This window comes from Chroicocephalus ridibundus, chromosome 2, assembly GCF_963924245.1.
Source record: "Chroicocephalus ridibundus chromosome 2, bChrRid1.1, whole genome shotgun sequence".
In the NCBI taxonomy this organism is placed as follows: domain Eukaryota; kingdom Metazoa; phylum Chordata; class Aves; order Charadriiformes; family Laridae; genus Chroicocephalus; species Chroicocephalus ridibundus.
Window position 1 is genome coordinate 46,301,408 of NC_086285.1, and position 22,144 is coordinate 46,323,551.

At 39.0% G+C, this 22,144-nt stretch overlaps 1 protein-coding gene across 1 annotated transcript in view; it reads right to left on the reverse strand.

Annotated features, from left to right (window-relative positions):
* Nucleotides 1–3,073: 3,073 nt before the first annotated feature.
* ABHD5 (abhydrolase domain containing 5, lysophosphatidic acid acyltransferase) overlaps nucleotides 3,074–22,144 on the reverse strand; it is a 30,504-nt gene continuing 11,433 nt past the window's right edge. The window contains exons 2-7 of the mRNA XM_063325257.1: nucleotides 15,592–15,677; nucleotides 14,936–15,308; nucleotides 11,885–12,039; nucleotides 8,335–8,446; nucleotides 7,606–7,792; nucleotides 3,074–6,176 (exon numbers count right to left, since the gene is read on the reverse strand). Of these exons, the coding sequence (XP_063181327.1) occupies nucleotides 6,087–6,176; nucleotides 7,606–7,792; nucleotides 8,335–8,446; nucleotides 11,885–12,039; nucleotides 14,936–15,308; nucleotides 15,592–15,677 (1,003 nt within the window). The 3' untranslated portion in view covers nucleotides 3,074–6,086. The remainder of the gene's footprint in view (nucleotides 6,177–7,605; nucleotides 7,793–8,334; nucleotides 8,447–11,884; nucleotides 12,040–14,935; nucleotides 15,309–15,591; nucleotides 15,678–22,144) is intronic.

Here is a 22,144-nt window from a genome sequence, read left to right on the forward strand (position 1 = left end):
CCAGCGTCTGCCACCTGCGCATCCTCCAGTCCTCTTCAATATATTCGAGTCCTCTTCAATATATTCATCAATGACCTGAACGAGGGGACAGAGTGCACCCTCAACAAGTTTGCTGATGACACAAAGCTGGGGGGGAGTGGCTGACACACTGGAAGGCTGTGCCGCCATACAGAGAGACTTGGACAGGTTGGAGATTTGGGCAAAGAGGAACCTTATGAAATTCAACAAGGGCAAGGGTAAGGTGCTGTACCTGGGGAGGAATAACCCCATGCACCAGGACAGGTTGGGGGCTGACCTGCTGGAGAGCAGCTCAGCTGAAAGAGACCTGGGAGTCCTGGTGGACAACAGGATGACCATAAGCCAGCAATGTGACCTCGTGGCCAAAAAGGCCAATGGCATCCTGGGGTGCATCAAGAAGAGTGAGGCCAGCAGGTCAAGGAAGGTCATCCTCCCCCTCTACTCTGCCCTGGTGAGGCCGCACCTGGAGTACTGTGTCCAGTTCTGGGCTCCCCGGCTCAAGAAGGACAGGGAACTGCTGGAGAGGGTACAGCAAAGGGCTACCAAGATGATTAGGGGACTGGAACACCTCTCTTTATGAAGAAAGACTGAGGGATTTGGGTCTCTTCAGTCTGGAAAAAAGACGTCTGAGGGGGGATCTTATCAACACTTATAAATACTGAAAGGGTGGGTGTCGGGAGGATGGGGCCAGGCTCTTTTTGGTGGTGCCCAGTGACAGGACAAGAGGTAATGGGCACAAACTTGAACATAGGAAGTTCCATCTAAACATGAGGAGGAACTTCTTTACTTTGAGGGTGGCAGAGCACTGGAACAGGCTGCCCATAGAGGTTGTGGAGTCTCCGTCTCTGGAGACATTCAAAACCCGCCTGGATGCGTTCCTGTGCAACCTGCTCTAGGTGACCCTGCTGTGGCAGAGGGTTGGACTAGATGATCTCCAGAGGTCCCTTCCAACCCTATGATTCTATGATCCTTGCTAAGCCGAGGGTTTGCAGAATGGCTATGTTCCTCATGTATTTATCAAAGCATCTACTGAGGGCACTCAGGAGGCAAAACTGGTCACCGGCACGTGGCCAAACGCAGGGACTCTGGCAGGACGAGCTGAGGGAGACCAATCCTGGCAGGTGCCGAGGAGAACATAAACCTGGAGTAAATGTGAGCAGTAATCCCCTTTTCAGAGGGGTGCTCTAGCTGGGGGATTTGCATCCGCTGAGCTGTTTAGCCTCCATTTTAGACTTGAGCTCTGAGTGAATGCAAATGTCCTTAAATAAAGCCAAAGCAGAAAGGCTGCCGGATACCGGGAAAGCATTTCCATATCGCGAAGCTGCAAAGGAAGTGATAGCCTCACCTTGCTCCACACACAGCTCCAGTCATTTACACATCAAGGAGGTGAATTCAAGAGTGCAGAAATAGACCTGTAAATACATGGAGACGCTGCTGTTGCAGTAGTTCATTTTCAAAGCACTTCTATTTCTTCGCGCACATTTGGGTTCGCACTCCACCCCCACAGCCCTCACCCTGCTTTCCGAAACAAGCTGCTTCAGCTTGTGAGCTTCCCTCTACAAGCAAAGCATAAAATGTAAGCGCAACGTACATCTAACCTTTAGTGTTGTCACCACTTTCATCTTGCTGCTAATTACTATCGCAGATTATGCACGTATCCAAAAATGTCTAAACTTCAGTGCAGCACGTTCCTGCTAATTGTGTTTCTTGCCTTTAAAACACGTGACAAATATTTCCATATTTTAGATTTCTACATTCTACTGACCACGTCCAAATCTCAAGGTAGGATATTCCTCTGATCAAAACGCAACGAGGCAAAGTGGAACAGAGCCAAGGCCCCTCCACTCCTCTTGTAAAAGATGGATTTATGATCTTTAGTGACAAGTCATCTTGTACATCTTGATTTTGCATCTTACCTGAGGCAGCTCGGTGTCCCCCCTACCTCATGCTCCGCCATCAGCCTGGGGGTTTGTGGTCTCCTTGCAGCCGCTCCTTCAGCAGCGGGATACCTCCTGCTCTAGCCTGGACCTTCACACCTACCCCGGGCACGGCAGCCGGGTTCTTCTCTCTCCTTGTTTGCCAGCCGTCACTTTCTCTATGCCCCAGGCAACCCTGAGCCTTTCCTCACCATTTTCCTTATCCTCACCCAGGGCTGAACCAGCTCTTGAAGCAAATGTTCACACACACAACCCGCTCTTCAGCTGAAATTTGCTGTTTTCAGCTGTATCACTCATTTCCAGCTCTTACTGTTCCTTGTGGTGTACGGTGTCATTCCAGTCACGTGCCTCTGCTCTACGCACTGGTCCATCCACTACCTGACTGAAAACCTGGTCTCCAACCATTTTCATCTACTGCCGCTAATACCAGAAAGCAGTTGCTGCACACACCCGTATCCTGATCCAATCTCGCTAGTCCCACTAAAACATGTCTCTCTCCAGTAACCTTTAGTGACCCACTCTTTGACAAGTTTGACTCATGTTTCCCACAAAATAAATTCCCAGAAGCTGAAGGCTTCTGGCAACTTGGGTGCGTTGCCATGCTTAAACGTCGCAGGATAGGCTGACGGTGAACCGGCCGACGTTAACAGAACCCAACAAAATGACAGAGAGTTGGAGGAGCCCCAAGAAATTACCCACTTAAACATCAGTTGACTAATAGCCTTAAGCTTCCAGAGGCTCACTTTTTAATGAATGCTAACAAAATAGGCAATCCTGAATATGTCTGCCCACACATTGATTCCAGATGGTTTCATTGTATTTAATCTTGTCTTACCCCCAGTCAAAAAGCTGAATAACTGTGATCTGGAAGGGCTGGGAATTTGAGGAACCGCAACAGACCACAGAGAGCATTTCAGACAGAGACTGTCACATCAGTTCAGCACAAACAGTTGTAGCAACCTTAAAAAGATAAGGTTTAAAAAGAAATGCCAGCATTGGTTTAATCCGAGTGAAACCAGACGACAGCATTTCTCCTGTTTGGACCCATTTTTTCCAAGCTCAAGGCCTACGAATTCACACTCTCCATTTACTTTTCACAATCAGATACAAACGGGGGCTTACTTGTGATGGCTGCGAATGTTTTATTATAGAGTCTTATCAATAAATTACTTCTCTGAAAATCAGTTTTTCAGAACTAAAATCTAATCTGGCAGGGTTCAATAAGTAACAAGATGAACTCAGCCATGCAAACAAAATATTACTAAGTTACTTTAATAAAATTTTATCACAACAACCTCAGGAAGAAGAGCGCGTCCTGGAGACTTAGACAGTTAATCTTGGATTTTATTAATATTTTGGATTCTTTTTGTTATGCCCTAGCCTCTGCTGCAAAGCTGTCTTCATTTTGATGCTAGAACGGGATAGATCTTTGGGTACGTTTATGCCTGTGATTCTTGTCTTATTTTATAGCACTATAATAAAAATAGCACCATCAGTGTTCAGTGCTCGCCGCGGTGCATTTAAGCACCTGGTCATTGCACTGAAAGAGAACTTCTGTAGGAACTGACCTTATTCCTCGTCAGTAACTGCTCACAAAAGGTCCAGCTCCCAAGTGTTTCAGTCTGTGCCATTCATTTTCTGTTCAGCACCTCTTACTATGTTTATTAAATTAACTTTATTGGGTTATGTTGCACACAATAGGATATTCAAAATTCCATCTTGACCTTCACAGCAGTATCCAATACTGCCTGGAAGACAACCAACAAACATTGTTTTGTATATACAACCAGCGTGCCGAGCTTGCAGCTACTTGTTGACAAATGCTTACCAGTTTCAGTTAAGTACATTGAGACATTTGAAAATAAGCATTGCCTCATTTTTAATGTATTTTGAATGGTTTAGGCTCACCTTATTAATCACTCTTGATTTCCAGGGTTTAATTACACACAATTTTTACAAAAGCAACATCAGGTCTTATCATTAATCAAACATAACATTTAATTTTTTTTTTTATTGTGCAAAACTTAAGCAATATGTCTTATTAGTCCAATAAGCTGAAAAAGCAAGGGATATTTAAAACAATATTCACATCCAGTGTGCAATTTTCATCCCTACTTCCATCTTTTGATGTGGAATCTAGAATTCCCATCAGTAAGTGCTATCTGAAACCACCAATAGCTTGTTTCACCTTTTGTTATTCGGAGGAGACTCAGAATATATTTTTGCATTAGGTTTTTACACACAGTTAAAACAGCTGTTTAAGTTGATAAATACAAATTAGACACTGAAAAGGGGGAAAAAATACATATTGAAGGCATCCACCTAAATGGTGACACGACTGATAATTTATAGCTTATATTCAAAAATATAATTGATATTCTGATTTTCCACTTTGAACTCAGGATTTTAGCAAATAACCCAAAGTTTTGCTTAAACATTCTGGCATTTGCTAATTGAAAAAGTAATTTAATTCAATAGTTAATTTTAATAAAAATCTTTAGCTTGTTAGATATTAAGTGCTACCGGTCAAGGCAGTCACAAAGACTGATGTTTACATAGCGCCACATAGATAAATATCTCCTTCAGAAAGAGGGAGATTATGTTTGGCTGGGAACATAATCAGAGTATTTCCTGACTATTTTAGGTTATCTTTGCCTTCCACATCATAAATATGTGTAACAATTCCTTAATTTGATAAAAAAATGCACAGAATTCCACTCAAGCTTTAAAAAGGTGCTATCATTAACTCAAATTTTTCTATGTATAAAAGTATCAAGAACTCTTCAGTAGTAAATTTAATATTCAAAAGCAGATCATATGTAAACCTGTTAAAAAAATCACCACATAATTTGGCTTTAAAGTGACAAAATATTTTGCTTAATATAATTTACTAAGCATGTGAAGAACTAATGTCAAACTACAATTTCAAAAAGATGCAGAGACTGGATTATCTCTAATACCGAAATACTCCATTTAAATATATAATTATATTAAGAATCTCCAAGAAAAATAATTATAATTTGTTACAGTGGTATTGTTCACTCCAGTAATGATCCTTCCTATAAGGAGGCTGCATGTTAACTAAAATACACTAACCTGTTGTAGTTCCCAATTAGAGAACGTCAATATTCTCCCTCTGCCTCTCTTCCACCCTGAATTTCCTAGGACTAGGTTTTCTAATTAAAGAAAAAGGGAATTATGCTCACTATCCAGATGGCCATTCCCTAGCCCTAATCAAAATCTTGTCCACTTATCTACAATTGTTAGGTTTAGGCTAGTAACAAATCTTGCAGTAAAGCGTTAATAATAGATGGTGTAACTAACAAGCCAATTTCTACACTTTAAAATATTGAGATCTACATATCAAAATATCTATGGAAGCATGAGTGCTGGTAACATCATTGACTCTTACAAACTGAGCCTTCTGTAAAAGTTGCAGAGACAGAAAAAGATGCCTTGAGATAAATGGAAATAAAATCCAACAGAAGACAGATTTCCCAATACTGAGCCCCAATTTCTTACAAACTAACACACGTATTTCAGCAACAGACACTGCTCATTGTTTTGGCCTCTCCCAAAATCAGCTTCGTAAGCTGTTACCATGCCAATAAAAAAAAAATAAAACACACCCTCTTAAAATATTGTATATGGAGTTTTGAATTCCAAATATGAAATGAGTAAGTATTTTCATTTTCTTGCTATGAAACATCAACTAAAAACTATGAATTTTTATAAAGAAACCAAACTGCATTTTATACATTGTATCTGCATCAATACAGTTCTCCGCATTAGTGAAGAATTCAGCATCTTTAGAAGTCCAACATGTGCAAAATTCAATTACATTTTGAAGAAAATTCCAGTTTAAAAAGTTGCGTGTAATTTCATATGACAGGCCAATAATCTAAAAACCAATCTCAGAACAAATCTGTACAAAGTTTGCTTCAAATCTCCCTACACACCTCCCCCCTCCCCCAAAAGGCACTAAGTGGTTTAAGTGTGCAAATGGCTTCTTAGAAGAAACAATGTGCAAAGAGAGCCTGTGCCAGTAGCTCCACATTCTTTAGTGATTTCCTAGAGAGTATTGGTACTAAACGCTATCTATGGTACGACTTTCTACAGAACAGCAGACAGTCAGTCCACGGAATCGCAGATATCTTTCACTTTCTGATTGAAGTCTTCGGGTTGATCAGCATACACATAATGACCCGCACCAAGGATAGCCTAGAGGATAAAGGTGAAGAAACGGATCAAAAATCACCAGAATGTAATAAACAAGTAAATAAATACTGGGACATGTGAAGAACCTGACTTTGACACGTTACCTGCTTGATACACTATTACTTGAAAAGACAGATCTTAAAACTGGAACCGATCGCTTGCACCCAGCCTGTGTTAATGCAGTTAGCACAACTGCTGCCAGGAGGTGGTATCATACAGCCTAAAAAGGACTGTAAACATCAGGAAAAACAAAAGCTTGTTTCACCTGTTGAAGGAACTTTGCTACACAGGAAAAGAGGGCAAAACTCCGGCTTATTCAATTGCACGCCTTGTGGAAAAACACACCACCATTCAAGTCGACACAAGTCACGGCAAAACAAACTTAGGAGAACGTGTTTTACATATCATACTTCTGATTCATCTTCATCCCCTTTGTTCTCCACTCAAATAGTTCTGCCAGGTTGCTCTTCAGTTCTGTAAGCGTTTGCATTACAGAGAGCATCAAATAATTGGCATTCTCTTATTATAAAAATTACGTGGAAGAAACTAAAGCAGGTACTAGGATAAATGATTAAGAACACAGAAGCTTAAATTGCTGGGGATTTTCTAGACTTGTGGAAACAGATTTCAACCCTGCAAATTAACAACAACTATGTTAAGCGTGAACAAGTAAAATCCATACGATGCAATATACGGGGGAAACACCCACATTTGTGCCCTAGATTATTTCACAGCAATTACGTAAAAAAACTTAAGGGCTTAAGTAACCACAAATAGGGTGGTTACTTATTTCTGTAATTTATCATTCTCTGCCAAAACTGGTACCAAGCCATCACCATAGTGCACAGCAAAGGTACTTGACCTGTTTTCTCTCAATTTTATAATCAGTCCAAGATCAATTTGTATTTAAATCTATTTTTCCCCCCTCCATTAAAACATGTTGTTTCTAATTGAAGCCCATAAAAGTAAAGTTATGTTATCGTGTTAAAAAAACATCACATATTGTACACTTCTGTCCAGATAAATCTAAACATCAGTAAGAAGACAGCTGGTGTATTCAAACATTTTATCACCTCATAGCATTGTAACATATATGCATATTCTGTTATCACGGCTGACTGATGTGACAATGCGTGAAGATCACATTTAAATTTGTTTTTATAGAAATCAACAAAAAATGCAGTGTGCACATTCACATCAAGTAGCAAGTACACACATTTTAAATGATAAGGCCATACCTCTAAACAGGAATGTATTAGCTAGGAAGATAACACTAAGTATTTTTTTAATGACTTAAAGATGCTTACAAGAACGAAGCACCAGGTACAAACCATTCTCTTATCAGACAAACAAAAGCATTATACAGAAAACATAGATACAATTTAAACAAATCCACACGATAAACAAACAACTGCTTTAAAAGTCAACTTACTATTGTCTTCACATACGAATTTGGTCTCAGAGACTGGACAGTGCTGCCAGAATTGCCATCTATACACGAACGTGCTCCATAGACCACAGTGATAGGAATGTCTCGGTCCATTTGTGGAATCCGTTGCAGCATCGGCCTTTTTGCCCATCCATAAGGAATTGTCATGTTCTTGAAAGCTGTTTCACCACTTCAAGTCATTCAAGAGAGTAAAACCAATTAAATTTCCATTGGATTTGCCTTTTCTCTAAATTGGAGTATCTGTGCCTTTTAGTAACACAGAGTGCATTAATACACAAGGCTGGCATTTTTTACTATTAAGAAACAAAGTTTTCAAGGTTTGCATGTAATTTTCAACAGAAAGAACCTATGTTTTCACAGTACTGAGTGATAACACTTAAAAGAATGAAATACCTTATTTTTAAAGTTTTTTAAGAAATTCTTTACAAATTAAACCACTGTAACATTTTTTAAATTAAAAATTAGCACACAAACTCTCTCAGAATTAACACGCAGGTAGTTCAGAAGAAATACAGAACTAAGACAGCTTTTACATTTTTCAGTTTCTGGAATTCAGAAAAAGTACAACGTTATCTTTTTCTTCAATCAAGACAATAAATTTTACCATTTAAAAAAAGCAGCATGCACACCATTGCCATGGCCATCGGAGGGAATAGCAGGCCCTCAGTAAATGAAAGACTTCAAAACATACACTTGGAAACTCATACTCACCTGGGTGACTGTACATTGCAGTGATAAATATATTCAGCCACAGTGTTGTCATCAAACATCGATGAATACTTTCGCTTGAAATCCGGTCTTAAACGCTGAACAAGGCTCAATCCTGTTAAAACAGAAAACACTATTAGAGGAGGAATTAGTATATCCCACTTCGTCAGATTGCCTAATGCTTTCCGTTATAACCCTCCAAACACGTTCCCTTGAAACTCGTGGCTAAGCTTGATGACCTCTAAACCAATGTTTTGTTTCACCACTTGCATGTCTTAGGAAAACACGATGGTATTACATCAAACAGGAATGAAACAGAAATATTCTAAAGGACTTTATGCTGCACCAGAAGGGGGGGGTAATTCAATCCTTGCTGAATACTTATAGGAAATGTTTGAGAAGGGCCACTGCAGCAATAGAGGAAACACGCAAATGGGACCAGCAAAAGGGCTAGGTAGAGCATCTTTTTGCCGCCAGTTTAGTCTTGCCTAATACCAACACTGCCCTTCTCCTTGCTCTGGCAGCACTGGGTGGGCCAAAAGCAGCCCACCTTTCAGAACCAGAAGGCACTGCTGAAAAGGCTGGGCTGCTCTTCCTTAGATATAAGTCTGTGCTCTCCTTTTACAGAACAGTCTCCTTCCAAAACTAGTTGATCTAGCTAGTGTTTACTTGAAAGAACAGAAGCCTATGTGGAAAAACAGGCGTAGAAATTTTGACAAGATTATAAGACACAAGAACTGGTACAAATCAAGAGATCTCACCTAGGAAAGCTATTGTCCATGCTCTCTTAACAGCCAAACTAGAGACGCAGGTCCCTTCAGGGGCCAGTTCAGGCTTTCTAAAGTTAAGCTCCTATTCTGAATCACTTCTTTAAGGAAGAAGCCTCTTCTAGTTGACCAGACAGATCTTTGGGACAAGAGCCTCACTAAAGGGTAATCCTAGTCTTAAGAATATTATTCATCCTTGAAGAGTTTACCACTCGGGTTTATCAACTGAAAATACTGTTGTTAATCTGTGCAATTATGATGATGTCATTTCTTCCCACCTGTCCCTGGCCAAAGGCCTGGTACTATTTATGTAGACCTTGTCACAGTGATCTATGTGTTTTTAACCTTGAGATTGGACTATTGCAACATGCCCTTATGTATGCTTTAAATCAAATCAGAAAACTAATACAGTGCAGGAGAAAATAATTCCCTTATGAAACAGCTATTTAAGTCCTGAAGCAATGAAGATTTTGCAAACATTCTGCAATTTGCTCTGCTGCTTGTATTTTCTCTATAGAGAGTTCAATTGCTGGACTTTTGTCTTTCTCTGTCTGTTTATTTTTGAACACAAACGATACAGATGGCTTGGGATAAGAGTACCTAGAAGAAAGAGACTAATTCTGTGTCTTCCCCTGCTACCAGCATAGAGACCACAGCACCCCCTTTTCCAATAACGAGGGGACTGAATGTTACCAAATTTTAGAATTCATTTTCTGTTTTGATAGAAAGTGCTTTGGCTGTGGGTCCAATTGCAAAACTGTTCTCCTTCCCTAGGAATTTACAGGGGAGAATGAAACAAAGAGTCAAGGCAACTTTGGAACAAATTTTAGAATGAAATCACACTGGTTCATTCTTGTGATGTTTATTGAAGACACCCTCAATTGTCTGGCTGATGTTTTCCATAGTGTCTATGGAAATGCTGGAAGAAATAGTAACATTGAAGACACCGAGTTCCATAAAAATGGTGTGGTCCCAGTGACGTTACTGTTGTCCTGAGCAATTTTTAGGCATTCAGCTTTAGGAACAGAATTCACAAATTCAATCTAAGTGCAGAAACCCCAATACTGTTAGCCTCCTGGGTGACTGTTCCAGTTAAGTGAAGGAAAACATGCAAATCAACTAACTGGAAATCACTTAAGTAAAAAGATCTCTCTTGATTCTGTCTCTCTCCCAGGTTTAAGTACCTGCCTGAGGGTCTGATTAAATATCCATGTGATACCATCATGATATCCCAAAGAACCTGGCTCTCATTTAAGTGCCTAACTTGTACCTTTGAAGAAGAGCAATTGGCTTTGTAATGAGGATCAGACAGCTATGCCTGCCCAGAACCTTAAACCCATGTACGTGTAGAAGCAAACCTGGGTTTGGTTCAGTGCCTTCATCAGGTTGGGTTTGATGCCTACTTCACAGCACAGTGTTTAAACTTACCCTTCTCCAAGAACTACGCTTCACCTGTCAAGAATTGCACATTAAGTTGATGATGGAAAACTTTTTTAACACGTAGAGTGAGAAATGGATGAAAAATTTTGAAAAGCATCGACCTCTGCAGCAACCTATAAGCGAGGTTAGGTTGGGGATACCTCGCCAAGACAGGGTCTGTTTCTACAGCGTGGTTTTGACTGCACTTGCTAAGGGAGACAACTTCAGCTTTGAACTCTTCTACATGGATCGATTTATGCACGCATTTGTTATTGGATAAAAGGCATTAAATCAGTGCTTATCACTCAATACGCTTCAGGTTGTTTTGCTAACCGAATTAGCATTTTACTTTAAAAAATAATAATCTGTTTATACAAATCATATTGCTTGTCTGAAAAGCTAATTTTGTCACGCTCCCCAAAACAATCAAATAGATCAGTATATTAAAATATATACTCTATAGAAAGAGATTTAGGAAACAGATGTGGTTTAAATGTAAACAAAGCCTAGAAATGTCATTAGTTTCTCTTCAGACTGAATAATAAAAATGATGAAGAGGCGAGTTAATTGTAACTTGTGAGGGGCCTGAGGGATCTCTTTTTCCAAGCCTCTCCAGCAGATACTCCTGTAGTACAGAGAGTAATAGACAGATAACCTCTTTCCCCTCTAGAAGGAACACAAATTTAAGATTTCATCACACCGTTCACCCCACATAAACTAAAAAAATAGTATTTTTGGTCATCGCTACCTAGTCCTAGTACTAGGGTACACAGAGTTTTTCTAACACCTCACCAGTGCTGCTGAGGAAATGTAGAAATACAAAGGACAGACCGCCACTGTAATGCAGGACACCAGTGAGCCCCACAAAATTTCCTAGAGTAGTAAGAAAATGGCTAATGTAAAGAACCCATTTTCAATTTAACTTCTCTAAACTCAGGCCAAAGACAAATGAGTTTGACAGACTGCTTTCTAACGTTAACCAAATTCGGAAATCCTGTTTGTCCATCAAACTGCAGTTGGAAGGGAAACTAAGTGGACTGTGACTGGAGGCAACCAGAAAAAAACTTTTCACATTCACGCCTCTTTGTCAGGCTTCTCCAACAGATGTCCACATACTCTGACTCACTATAACTGTAGCCTACAGTAATATAATGTAGCTTGCTATAAACTATCATACCAGTATTTCTAATAGAAAGAGCCTGCCCTCTTGTCCTGAAGAGTTCATCTTTCCTCAACCCCTCCCACTTTTTCTTCCTTTTCTCTGTGGGTGATATGGCCTTGCAACAAAGCTTATCTTAATGTGATATCTGCTCCCTGTTTATGTTTAACGAAAACAGAAATGGTATTTAAGAGTAGCTAAAACTCACCGAAGGGTCCTGCTATCCTCAGCCCAGCTAATGGATTAAATGGACTCAATATAGCTCCTAGTGCTTTGATCCAGATTGGAATTGGTCTTTCGTGTTCGGCATTGTCAGGCCTCTCTGGAAAACCCCATGGCTCCACTAAGATAAGATGTTTGACCCTGTGGGCAAAAAACGTTCAGAGGTTTAGAGTACATTAATTTTTCTTCGACTGAGTACGACGGAAATGTGCTATCTGTGGACTATGCAACCTGTTTTAGTTACTTCTGTCATAGTGGCTTATTATCTAGTTTCTGAGTCATCAATGGTTTTGCTTTTGATTACTAATTACAGAGAGATTGGATTGCAACTTGGAAGGTCATGTCACAAAGATAAATTCAGCATTCGATAGACACCCACTGTCACGCATTTGAGAAAAAGGGCAGTCTTGTTTCTATTTTTAAAAATAGCATAATCTATACGCTCAGTCAATATTATTTGCAGGAGCAGTTTAATTCCACAGAAAAGAAGATAATTGCATCTGTTCCATTTAAGTAAACTTGCTAAAAGTCTTTCTTTTTCAAGCCTAAGCTCTCTGTTCTAAGAAGAGATGCAATATATCTGAAAAATCATCTTAGCAAAGTAAAGAGAGGCAGAGCAAAATTAGCAGATGTTTTCTCAATTTATTGATTTAGGTCATGAAACAAACGTCAAAGAGACAATTTATAAAACTATCACTCAAAGGAACCTCAGTACAGAGAGCATAGTAGGAATCTCCAGCACATGCAACTATCAATCACTTCATGCTGTGAGTCCCCCTCAAGCAAAAAATCTATTTCATCTTTGTAAATTGCAATCGTCTATTTCTGTTTAAACCCATAATAACACCAACTCTAAGTGTCCCAGATACTGCTGATTTCTGAAAAAGCGACACTTAACTATCGTTTTGCATATTTAAGGTGATTTTCTATGCAAGCTTCATGATCTTTACTTTCTTTTTCATGACTTCCTTCTCTTTCAAAGCCATGAGATTAGATATCTAATACAGAACAGTTCTTAGTGCCTAAAACGATGTCAAAAGTGACCCCAAAGGCTATTTCTGGACTATAATCAGTTGGGAAACCAAAAATCTGTGCTTGAAATGAGGGGTTGAAAAGGATTAACCTCCCAAAGATGTTTCTTGGCTGCCAGCTCATCCTCGAGCGTATTTCCAAGAAGACAGGGTAGAATTTAACTATACAAACCAAGCAGGAGAGATTAGAGGCTAATGACTGTAAGGAACATTCTGTGTACGAACTATGGAATTAAACACAATAAAGCAAACACATGAATAAAAACAAAGTAAACTTTTTTTCATCTTTCCTTTCTTAATGCTTTCCTTCCTATTTGGCATTTCTCCTTTTAGTTACCAAGCCTAAAAAATAACCCAGGATAATGGGAAGTTGACCATAAGAAATCATTCCAGAAGTAACAGTCCAGAAGTTGTAGTATTTGAAAATCAAGACCCCACCACCACCCGAGAATATTCTAAATGGGAACCTTTTTGGATTCGTAACCTCAGATGTCTCATGAACAACTTTGGTACAACATAGTAAATTAACAGATCACCTAAGCTTGGAGAAACAGATCTACTTTCCTAACAATACGTATCCAGAATCCCTTAAGCCTCTAATGCACTGTTAGATAATCTGGTTGAAAGCCATGCTATATTTATCACTTGATTCAATGCTGTCTTAAGATCCTACCAGTCAATTTGCTAATTTGATGGTGTTAGTTTAACTTCAGAGAAACATTAGTAATGTGAGAGCACAAACTGAAACACCCCCAAATTAATTAACCTCAACTTAAGCACAGTGAGGCATGAAAACAAAGCATCACTTTCGATGTAAATCAGCAGGGGGCAGAAACAATACCCCAATCCCACAGGGATAGGACAGCGGCATTTAGATACTTTAGAAGGGTAAGGAACTTATAAGTGATCCCTACAAGAAACTAACTACAGTTAGCCAACAGTTGTTTTATGCCCCAGACGAGAACAGGTTTACATCCCTAGAGCAGAGGACTGCATTTATTCAATGCAATTCTGAATTGAGACGCATGCCTACTTTCACACATCATTTCCAGATGCAGACGCCAGCTGTCATCCACTTGCAAAGAAAGAGGCAAAGTCTTTTAGGAAAAAATGATGTATGAATTTATTTCAAAATCTCCAAATGAGAGATAGAGAAATGTATAGGGAATAAATTGACGTGACTATAAAAGAATAGGATATGTTTTGTATAATATAGAATCTGATAGATGATGTGGAAAGTTGAACTTATGTTCACAGTTTTTCACAGGAGTCCACTATGTGTATCTAAACAGAAGTAATGTCCTTTTTTATACAGAATGCCCTCACTTGGTGGGATCCTAGCTCACCAGGGGCAACATAACCAGACTATATCAAAAAAAGACACAAATTATTAGTTTTCAGGGAAAAAAAAGGACTAGCTGTTAGCCACAACATGGTGCAGAAAATGCTGATGAAATGCAATCACAGGACTGCTGCAGCTGGGCTGTTTCGCAAAGAAGAAATATGAAGTGGCATACAGACAATTTAAATCAAACAGTCACTAAAATCTTTTTTACATCATCATGCTGGCACCAGACCGACTGCTAGCATATAGGCATAAATTACCTAGGGGAATTACATTCAGAAGTTTCAATGTTATCCATAATAGTGGGAAGTTTGGTAGAAACAGGCCTATTTTCCCTTCACAAACCTATTTTCGATCAGGAGATACCACAAAATATTCACACATAAATACAATCTTTGCTATTTTGCATGGCAAGGGGGTACCGAACAACAACAAAGAGGTACAGAAAAATACACAGAAAAACACGCTTACCACATCGACTTATTTCTATTCCTCTGGAAACAAACCATCCAATTAATACCTTGGGTTTAAAATTCAGTATCAAGTTTGTTTAAATCAGCACAGTCATTTACTTAAAGATAATCTGTGAAGAGCTTGATAAAATAAAATCTGCCTTAAAATTACAGAAAAGTAACTCCTTAATTCCTTTATTTTCACATACCTTGATGGGTATTTTAATGAGTAAGCAGCAGCCAGGAATCCACCTAGGTTGTGTCCAAGTAAAATCATTTTTTCTAACCCCATCTCCTTTCTCCATTGTTCTATGGATTCCACAAACTGATTCTCTGCTTCCCGAGCATCAGTGTCAAAGTGTGGTCTACTGCTACGTCCAAATCCCAGGAGGTCGAAAGCATGAACGGTCCTATTCTCACAGAGATCTTCAAAATTGAGAGCCCACAGTCCAACACCTCCTCCGAACCCATGCAGGAGAACAAGTGGAGTTTTATGTGAAAGGTCCGGAGAGAAAGTCAGTGTCCATATTTTATTTCCATTAGGTATATACACATATCGCTTATTGTATGTGCTTGCAATACCTAAAGAAAGAGTGGAAAAAAATGAAGTTGATAGACATGCCTGATAAAATATGAAGTACATTCTATGGAAACCACTGTTTTAAATAAGAGTTCCCTTTCAAAGGGGACAGCCTACAATCAAATATCTAAATAAAGGAACAATGAAAATCTAATTCTAAACCTTTTTATTTCATCACAGTGTAAAAGCCACATTTAAAAACTTCTTCTTCTTTGATTACATTTAATGCAAGTTTATAGAAAATCTAGTTATATCTATAAATCTTATTAAAAACCAGAGACTTACATTTTAGCATTTTGTCCTCAGCCTCTTTAAGGTGTAGCAGTGATGTGGGACACCAGGCAGGAAGCCAGCTGAATAACCATCCTAACCTACAACAGCAATACAGAATAAAAATTTCTTCAGCAAGATGGCAATTTTTTGCACCATTTGATGCTTTGAAGACATTTCTTTTGCTGCTCTTCATAAAAGAACCCATGTCAACTACACACCACGCAGGACAGGAGTTTGCAGTGGGAGGGAATTCACTTTCTCCTGACTTTTATAAAGTGGTGTCAAGATCAGGGGCGTTCTTCAAACAGCGCACTGTTTCTCCACTGCTTCCTTATCAGGGTGTTCTGATCTATCTCCGTCAGAGCAGGCTTCTTCTGAGAACCTGGAGACATCAGCCCTCAAGGCGACCGGACAAGCCTGGCAGGACATGTAACACGATCATTGGGGTTTCCAGCCTCCTCTCAAGTTCCCTTGGAAGTCTGCCTGCACACACATTACCTTGCACGAACCTACTATTTCCAAAAAAAGCAATAAACCATGCGCTTGCCAGCCTAACCTGAACTGATTCATACACTAGATAAATGTAAAAAGTAGAAAATAAGCAGGTTTATTCTAGTAAAGCAAAAACCTAGGGCCTTCATTACCAACTTAGAAACAAAGTCCCAGAAGAAAACAAACCAGCAATTTCAATTCCCCCAACAGAAGCTCCTTTTCCAGCTGTCAGTTACTGTCTTGGTAGCACTAGCTTGACCGTGAGAGCAGGGGGAATGACTCAGCTAGCGACATTGCCTCACTGACAGCGCTTCAAAGGGCACAACAACTGGGTACAGTTCTTCCTGGGTGCTAATTTATCCCTTGTTTTCAAGATGGAATCCTGTTTTTCCCCTCTCTCACCTGTTTTTGAAGATGCTCAGACTACCAGTGCAAGGCTGCTACTGTAGGACCCCACAGCATTCCTCATAGGGAAGAGGATAAGGTCACCAAATTCACAATCAACTTACTTTCTTTAGCACCTTTTTCCTACACTGAACTGTTTTCCAGTTAGTTATATTATTTTCAGGCCTGAATGCTGAAAGTATTAGTTGTACAACAATTAATGTTAAAAGACTGTAAGGTTATTAATGTCCAATTTTTCAGAGTGTACACATGGATAACAAATTACAGATTTGGCCCATCAAGTTCTTTATCCAAAGGACCTTTTCCTCACCTTTTTAAGGGGCTGAGCCACTCCAGTTGCACAGTGACTTCAGTTTATGATACAACATAGAAGGTTTTCTGGGGTACAATACAATCGCAAGTAGCACTACTCGGATTCATTGAAACGTTTTAGGCGATATCAAGGAAAAAAAGCCACAAATCATACCTGATCAGAAAGGATTAATCATCCAATCACCCATGCCCACTGTTACTCAGTATTATTTACTCCTCTGAGAAACACACTGATGTCCAGCTGTTCTGTGAACAACCTTCCTAAACCACCAGACCATGGGAATCGTTACAATGCTGTATTGAGAGATGGGGAAGGATGGTTGTGTGTCCTTCCATGCCATGTCCTCATGCAATCTAAGAAATGAAGGAACTCAGCATCTTACAGGAATGGGCGTCCAAGTGTTTTGCTGCCATGTTAATCTACGCATTTATTTAAAAGTAAGATTTTTAAAGATGCTGAAGATGGCAGAAGCCAAAAGCAATTTCACCAGCAAATAACTGTGAAATCTGAGTTTAATACTGTCACTAATTGTGTCCAATGTTATGAATTACTCTGGTAAATTATTAAACAATAGCTATGTCACCACCCTTTTAAGCCAGGCTTTCTTCTAGTTATATGCTCAACTAGGCATTTTCATAACTCTTAGGTCAGAAGCACAAAACCCAGCCACTATTTCCCCCATGCCAAAACTATATGAAATGCTTCTCCTAGGCAAAACCACTGACTTGGCAAAGAAACTTCTTTAAAGATTTCTTTTTTTTACAGAAATGTTTAGTTGCAATATGTTAACATGAAGACAGTGTAGAGATACAACCACAATGAAATAAAAAAGAAATCTACAGTTCACAGTCCCAGAATTTTATTTCCCAGTCTTAGGGAGACACCTGGATACTCAGGAAAAATATTTAGAAAACTGCATCAGAATGGGAAAGTTCTAACACAGATGCCCGCTCCGTCTTTTGTTAGTTATCAGTACTGTTTATAAATACTGAGATTTTCATTCAGAAGACATCACATACATTTATAGCTTGAAAAATACAGTCAGCAAGCTGAAATGCTTAAAATAAAAATTATGGTTGCAATTCTGTCATTCTGTACTTGCCAAAATAAAAGAGTAAGTGGAGAAGGCTTCCTGTCAAAAAAGTGATCACTTTCTAGAAAAGTTATTTGAGAAAGAAAGTATGTTGTTACTTACATTCAGAACTTAACCCCTTTGTCTGCCCCCCTCCAAAAATGATTTACCACATTGCTAGGTGTTTTTCACATGTGAAGACCAATCAGCTATTTAATCAATTTGAATCATTTCTCTGATAGCTTTGAAAGACCAGACTGTGGCCATATCATTTCTTTTGTACAACTGTGCTAAATGGGTCTTCTAAATGCATGCAAGAATGTCAATTGCTTACATGGCCTATCATTTTCATTTCTGTGACATAAAGTTAAAAGAACTATGTAATGTCAAAAAAGAAGCAATGGATCTTTCAAGACAGTGTGCTCACCAGCAATGGAGATAAGATATGAAAGAAAACTAAAGATTTCAGCAGCAGTTTCACATTGTAAGTGAGCTATCCACTGCCAGCAGAGGCAGACTCCACTCTGCTCTCATCACCCACCACTTCCCAGACACTCTGTTTCCACCTCTCTTTTTACAAAGAAGAAACTCAACAGTGAATCCTGTGTTTTGAGGAGTTAAGAAATCCATTTGTCTTAGCTGCTCCCTATATCAGAAAACGTGAAATAAATCTGGCAACTGACAGCCCAAATTTCTATCATTTTTATACTGATTGTACATATGGGTGTTACATGTCAAATTACCCAGGCGCATAACTAGTGGAATTTAACCTGTATATTCATTTGTGGCCATGCAGTAACATAAACCAGTGTGCACATCCATGCTAAAGTAAGCAATAATCAGTAGGGCAGAGAATGACAGAGAATGCTTCCTCGCATCTCCTATTTGGGGTCAGTTATGCTTTTCACAGCCACCTAAACAAGTGTGGAGTACCAGAGGCAGGAAAAATCAGAGGCCAGCAGATGGGGGGCTGCTGACCTGCCGGGCATTCAAAGAAGTCGCGCTCTCTGCCAAGAGTCCTCCACGCTTCTTGTGACACGACTTGGGCAGGAGAACAGAAGGTAAGGGAAAGCCCTGGACACACTCACTGAGCGGCCTTAGACATGGAAAAAGTCAAGGTGATTAGTGTGAGGTGAAAAGATTAGCGAGACCATCAGTAGCCTATGCCGATGACTAAACACGGTAATAAATAATGAAAACAAAAGGGACACAGGTGCAGACATTTGACAATATGGAGCTGCAACCACTATGCACAGGGGCCAAGTGGCCAGCCAGGACCTAACACGTTGGCTGGCTGGAGCAAGTGTCCTGCTTCCCCGGGTTCAAGCATAAGGAAGGATAAAAATAAATAAATAAATAATTACTTAAAAATATATAATGCGTACTATGTTTACACATCTAAGGAGTAACGAATAATTGAATATTGTGTAAAATGTAACTAGCACTGCTTTTCCTTTGCTGCTTGAATGTTCATTTGAACCAAGAACTTGCTGCGACAGCACAGCTTAAAATGCCCACGGGTAACTTTCAAAAGAACTGAGAATCAAGTAGAGGCAGAGGCATAGTGAACCTGACCCACCCATCCACCTCCACTAATTAGGTCAAATTGGATGAAGAACGTGGCAAATATGTAACTCAGATACTACCATTCTGTCAGCTAGATTAATCCTATTTAGCTTGGTGAGAGTTGATCACATACAGGACAACTAATGGATCTGTAGCCAGTTACAAATTTGACTTACTCCACAAAAAGCTCATGAAAGCTTAAGTAACATTGAAGAATTGAAAACATCTATTGTAACACTGTCGTATGCACTCAAACAGCTGAACAGTCTATCTGATTTCTGGCTCATAACGTGGATTTAGAAAATGAAGCTCTACCATATAAAGACGTTCAACAAATGTTCAACAGAAGTTGCTTATAACTCCATCTAGGAGATATAAATGTACAGACATGGAGCTCATTCTCTCACTTTTCAAGCTTACAATTAACTTACATTAGAGTTATATGAATGCATGGCTTACAAGATGTATTAAGCTTAAAATCATTCAACAGAGGTTATTTTCCCATGTACAACACCATTGCACAGCTAGCTGTAATAATCTATGCAAAGCCTGTGTGGCCAAAAAGCAAAACAAGAACACCTACAAGCAACAGAACTCCACTAAATCAGAGTAAATGAAAGCAACGCCATTTGCTACATGATGATTTGTCAAAAATTGCTGACCCACCAAGACAGGAGACGCAGAGATCTTCCTACAATACTGAATACAAAAATCGTCTTTCCACCAAGAATTTTGAGGTTAGTAAGGTAACCAAAACTCCCAATATAGACCAAGAAACAGGTGCTGAAACATGCATTAGTGACAGAAGTGTGGAGAGTAGACTTTCCTGTCACGAAGATCATTTGGACTTAAAAATTACATCAGTATGGAAACCAGAGCTCAGGGTATACAAGAATTACACAATAACTCACAAGCAAAGGATTACGGGAATGTAACTGAATGCACGAGCAACAGAGCTGTGTATCTGGTTTTGTCTTGTTCTCAGCAAATGAACATATTTCATATTTTTAATTGAATTTTTGCAGACAGTGTTGCAAACTACCAAGCTAGGGTTTTAGCTCAAGAACTTACAAAGCTGAAACACAGAGTGAAATCACTGGTAAAACATTTCAAACTTTACTCTTAAATCTTATTACAATCAAGCTGATTTTTCAAAAACCCCTAACCTTCTCCTCTCCTGACTCTCAGAACTAATTCCAGCTATTTATAAGGAATGAAAGAAAAATCAAATTAATGCAGAGAATTTGTTGTACTGTTTCTGCCAGCCACCAAGCGGAATGGCATTGTGATTTTCAGGGCCATCCAGCTGGCACGGTGGTTATGAACATCCATCAGGTTGAGCTAGCCCCACAGAGCATCTTGCACTATAACAGCAAAACAAGGGTAAGCTAATGGAAAGGCTGCTCAGACTCTCCCATCTTGTTTCCGCATGAGGTATTTTTGAAGTACTATGCTAGCAAAGGAATTCAGAACTGCCAATGTGTTGAAATCTAAATACGGTAAGCATCATAAGGCTTACTCTTCTAAGGTCTCACGTAACTCCACCACGCAAAAACACTTAAGCATTGTACTTCAGTGAAACAAGTCATCTATTTAAGTGTTTTGCTGAATTGAGGTTATAGTGCTCAGTGTTTTACCAAAACAAACCCTAAATACTTAAATATTATCATTAATCCATAAGTAACAGCCAAAAGAGATCAGTAATTAAAAGAATGGAGCAACCGCCAACAAGGAAAAGCAACTTACTCAACCCTTTCAATTGTTACAGAAAGGCTAAGAATGGGCAAAACAGGAGGAGTGAAAAGGAGCATCAGGTATTCATAATGGCGCAAGAGGTCAACATACCAAATTTAGAGCAAAGGGCCAATTTTAAAAGTAAACTGCTTTACTCTAATGCTCTAAGGACATTCTATAGTTAACATAGGATTTTGTATGGATGGATCCTTGAGTGAAATAACCAGAGATACCCTTTTCCCCTTTTCATTAGCTGCTTCTTTTTTTTTTTTTTTTTTTAAGAGGAACAGTAGAAATAAGTCTATTTACTGAATGTTTTCTGCATTTTCCTCAGCATCAGCAGTAATTTACACAAAGCCTAAGAGTGGTTTATTCCATTGTCAACACCACCAAGTTTTCAGAGCAAATTCTATTTTTGGTTACTAAATTTCAACTTTACAGTAATAACCTGAAACAATACAAAGCAAAAGAAACAGTCAAGGATGACACAATCAAATAGGACTTTGTGTGTCAAAATGCCAGAGAAAAGTACATGTTTACATCTGTCTGATTATGTCCAAGATACATTTAAGTTATAATACACTTTTCCTTTCCGATTTCATTAATTTAATGGCTTGCAACACCAGAATACTGAGTGTTGGTCACATGACTGATTACGGCAAGAATTAATGCTTCTTTATTAACGTTTACTAGCAACACTATCATTACAAAAAACCTACTATTTAAGTAAAGAAAAATATTTTTCTTTCCAACATTCATTGTATCCAAGTTCCATCTTGTTGTCTATTTACTCCCAGAAGAATTTCTCTTGAATGTTTAAATGTTTTTCTCTAGGATGTTTAACAAATCACTGGGAAAAAAAATATGCAATAAACCTATTTCAAACTACTGTGTGAAAGAACAAGAAAACATGTTTCTAAAACTCCAGTAAATGGAAAAATAAACTTGAGGAGATACAAAAGTGGGAACTATTTCCAACTCAA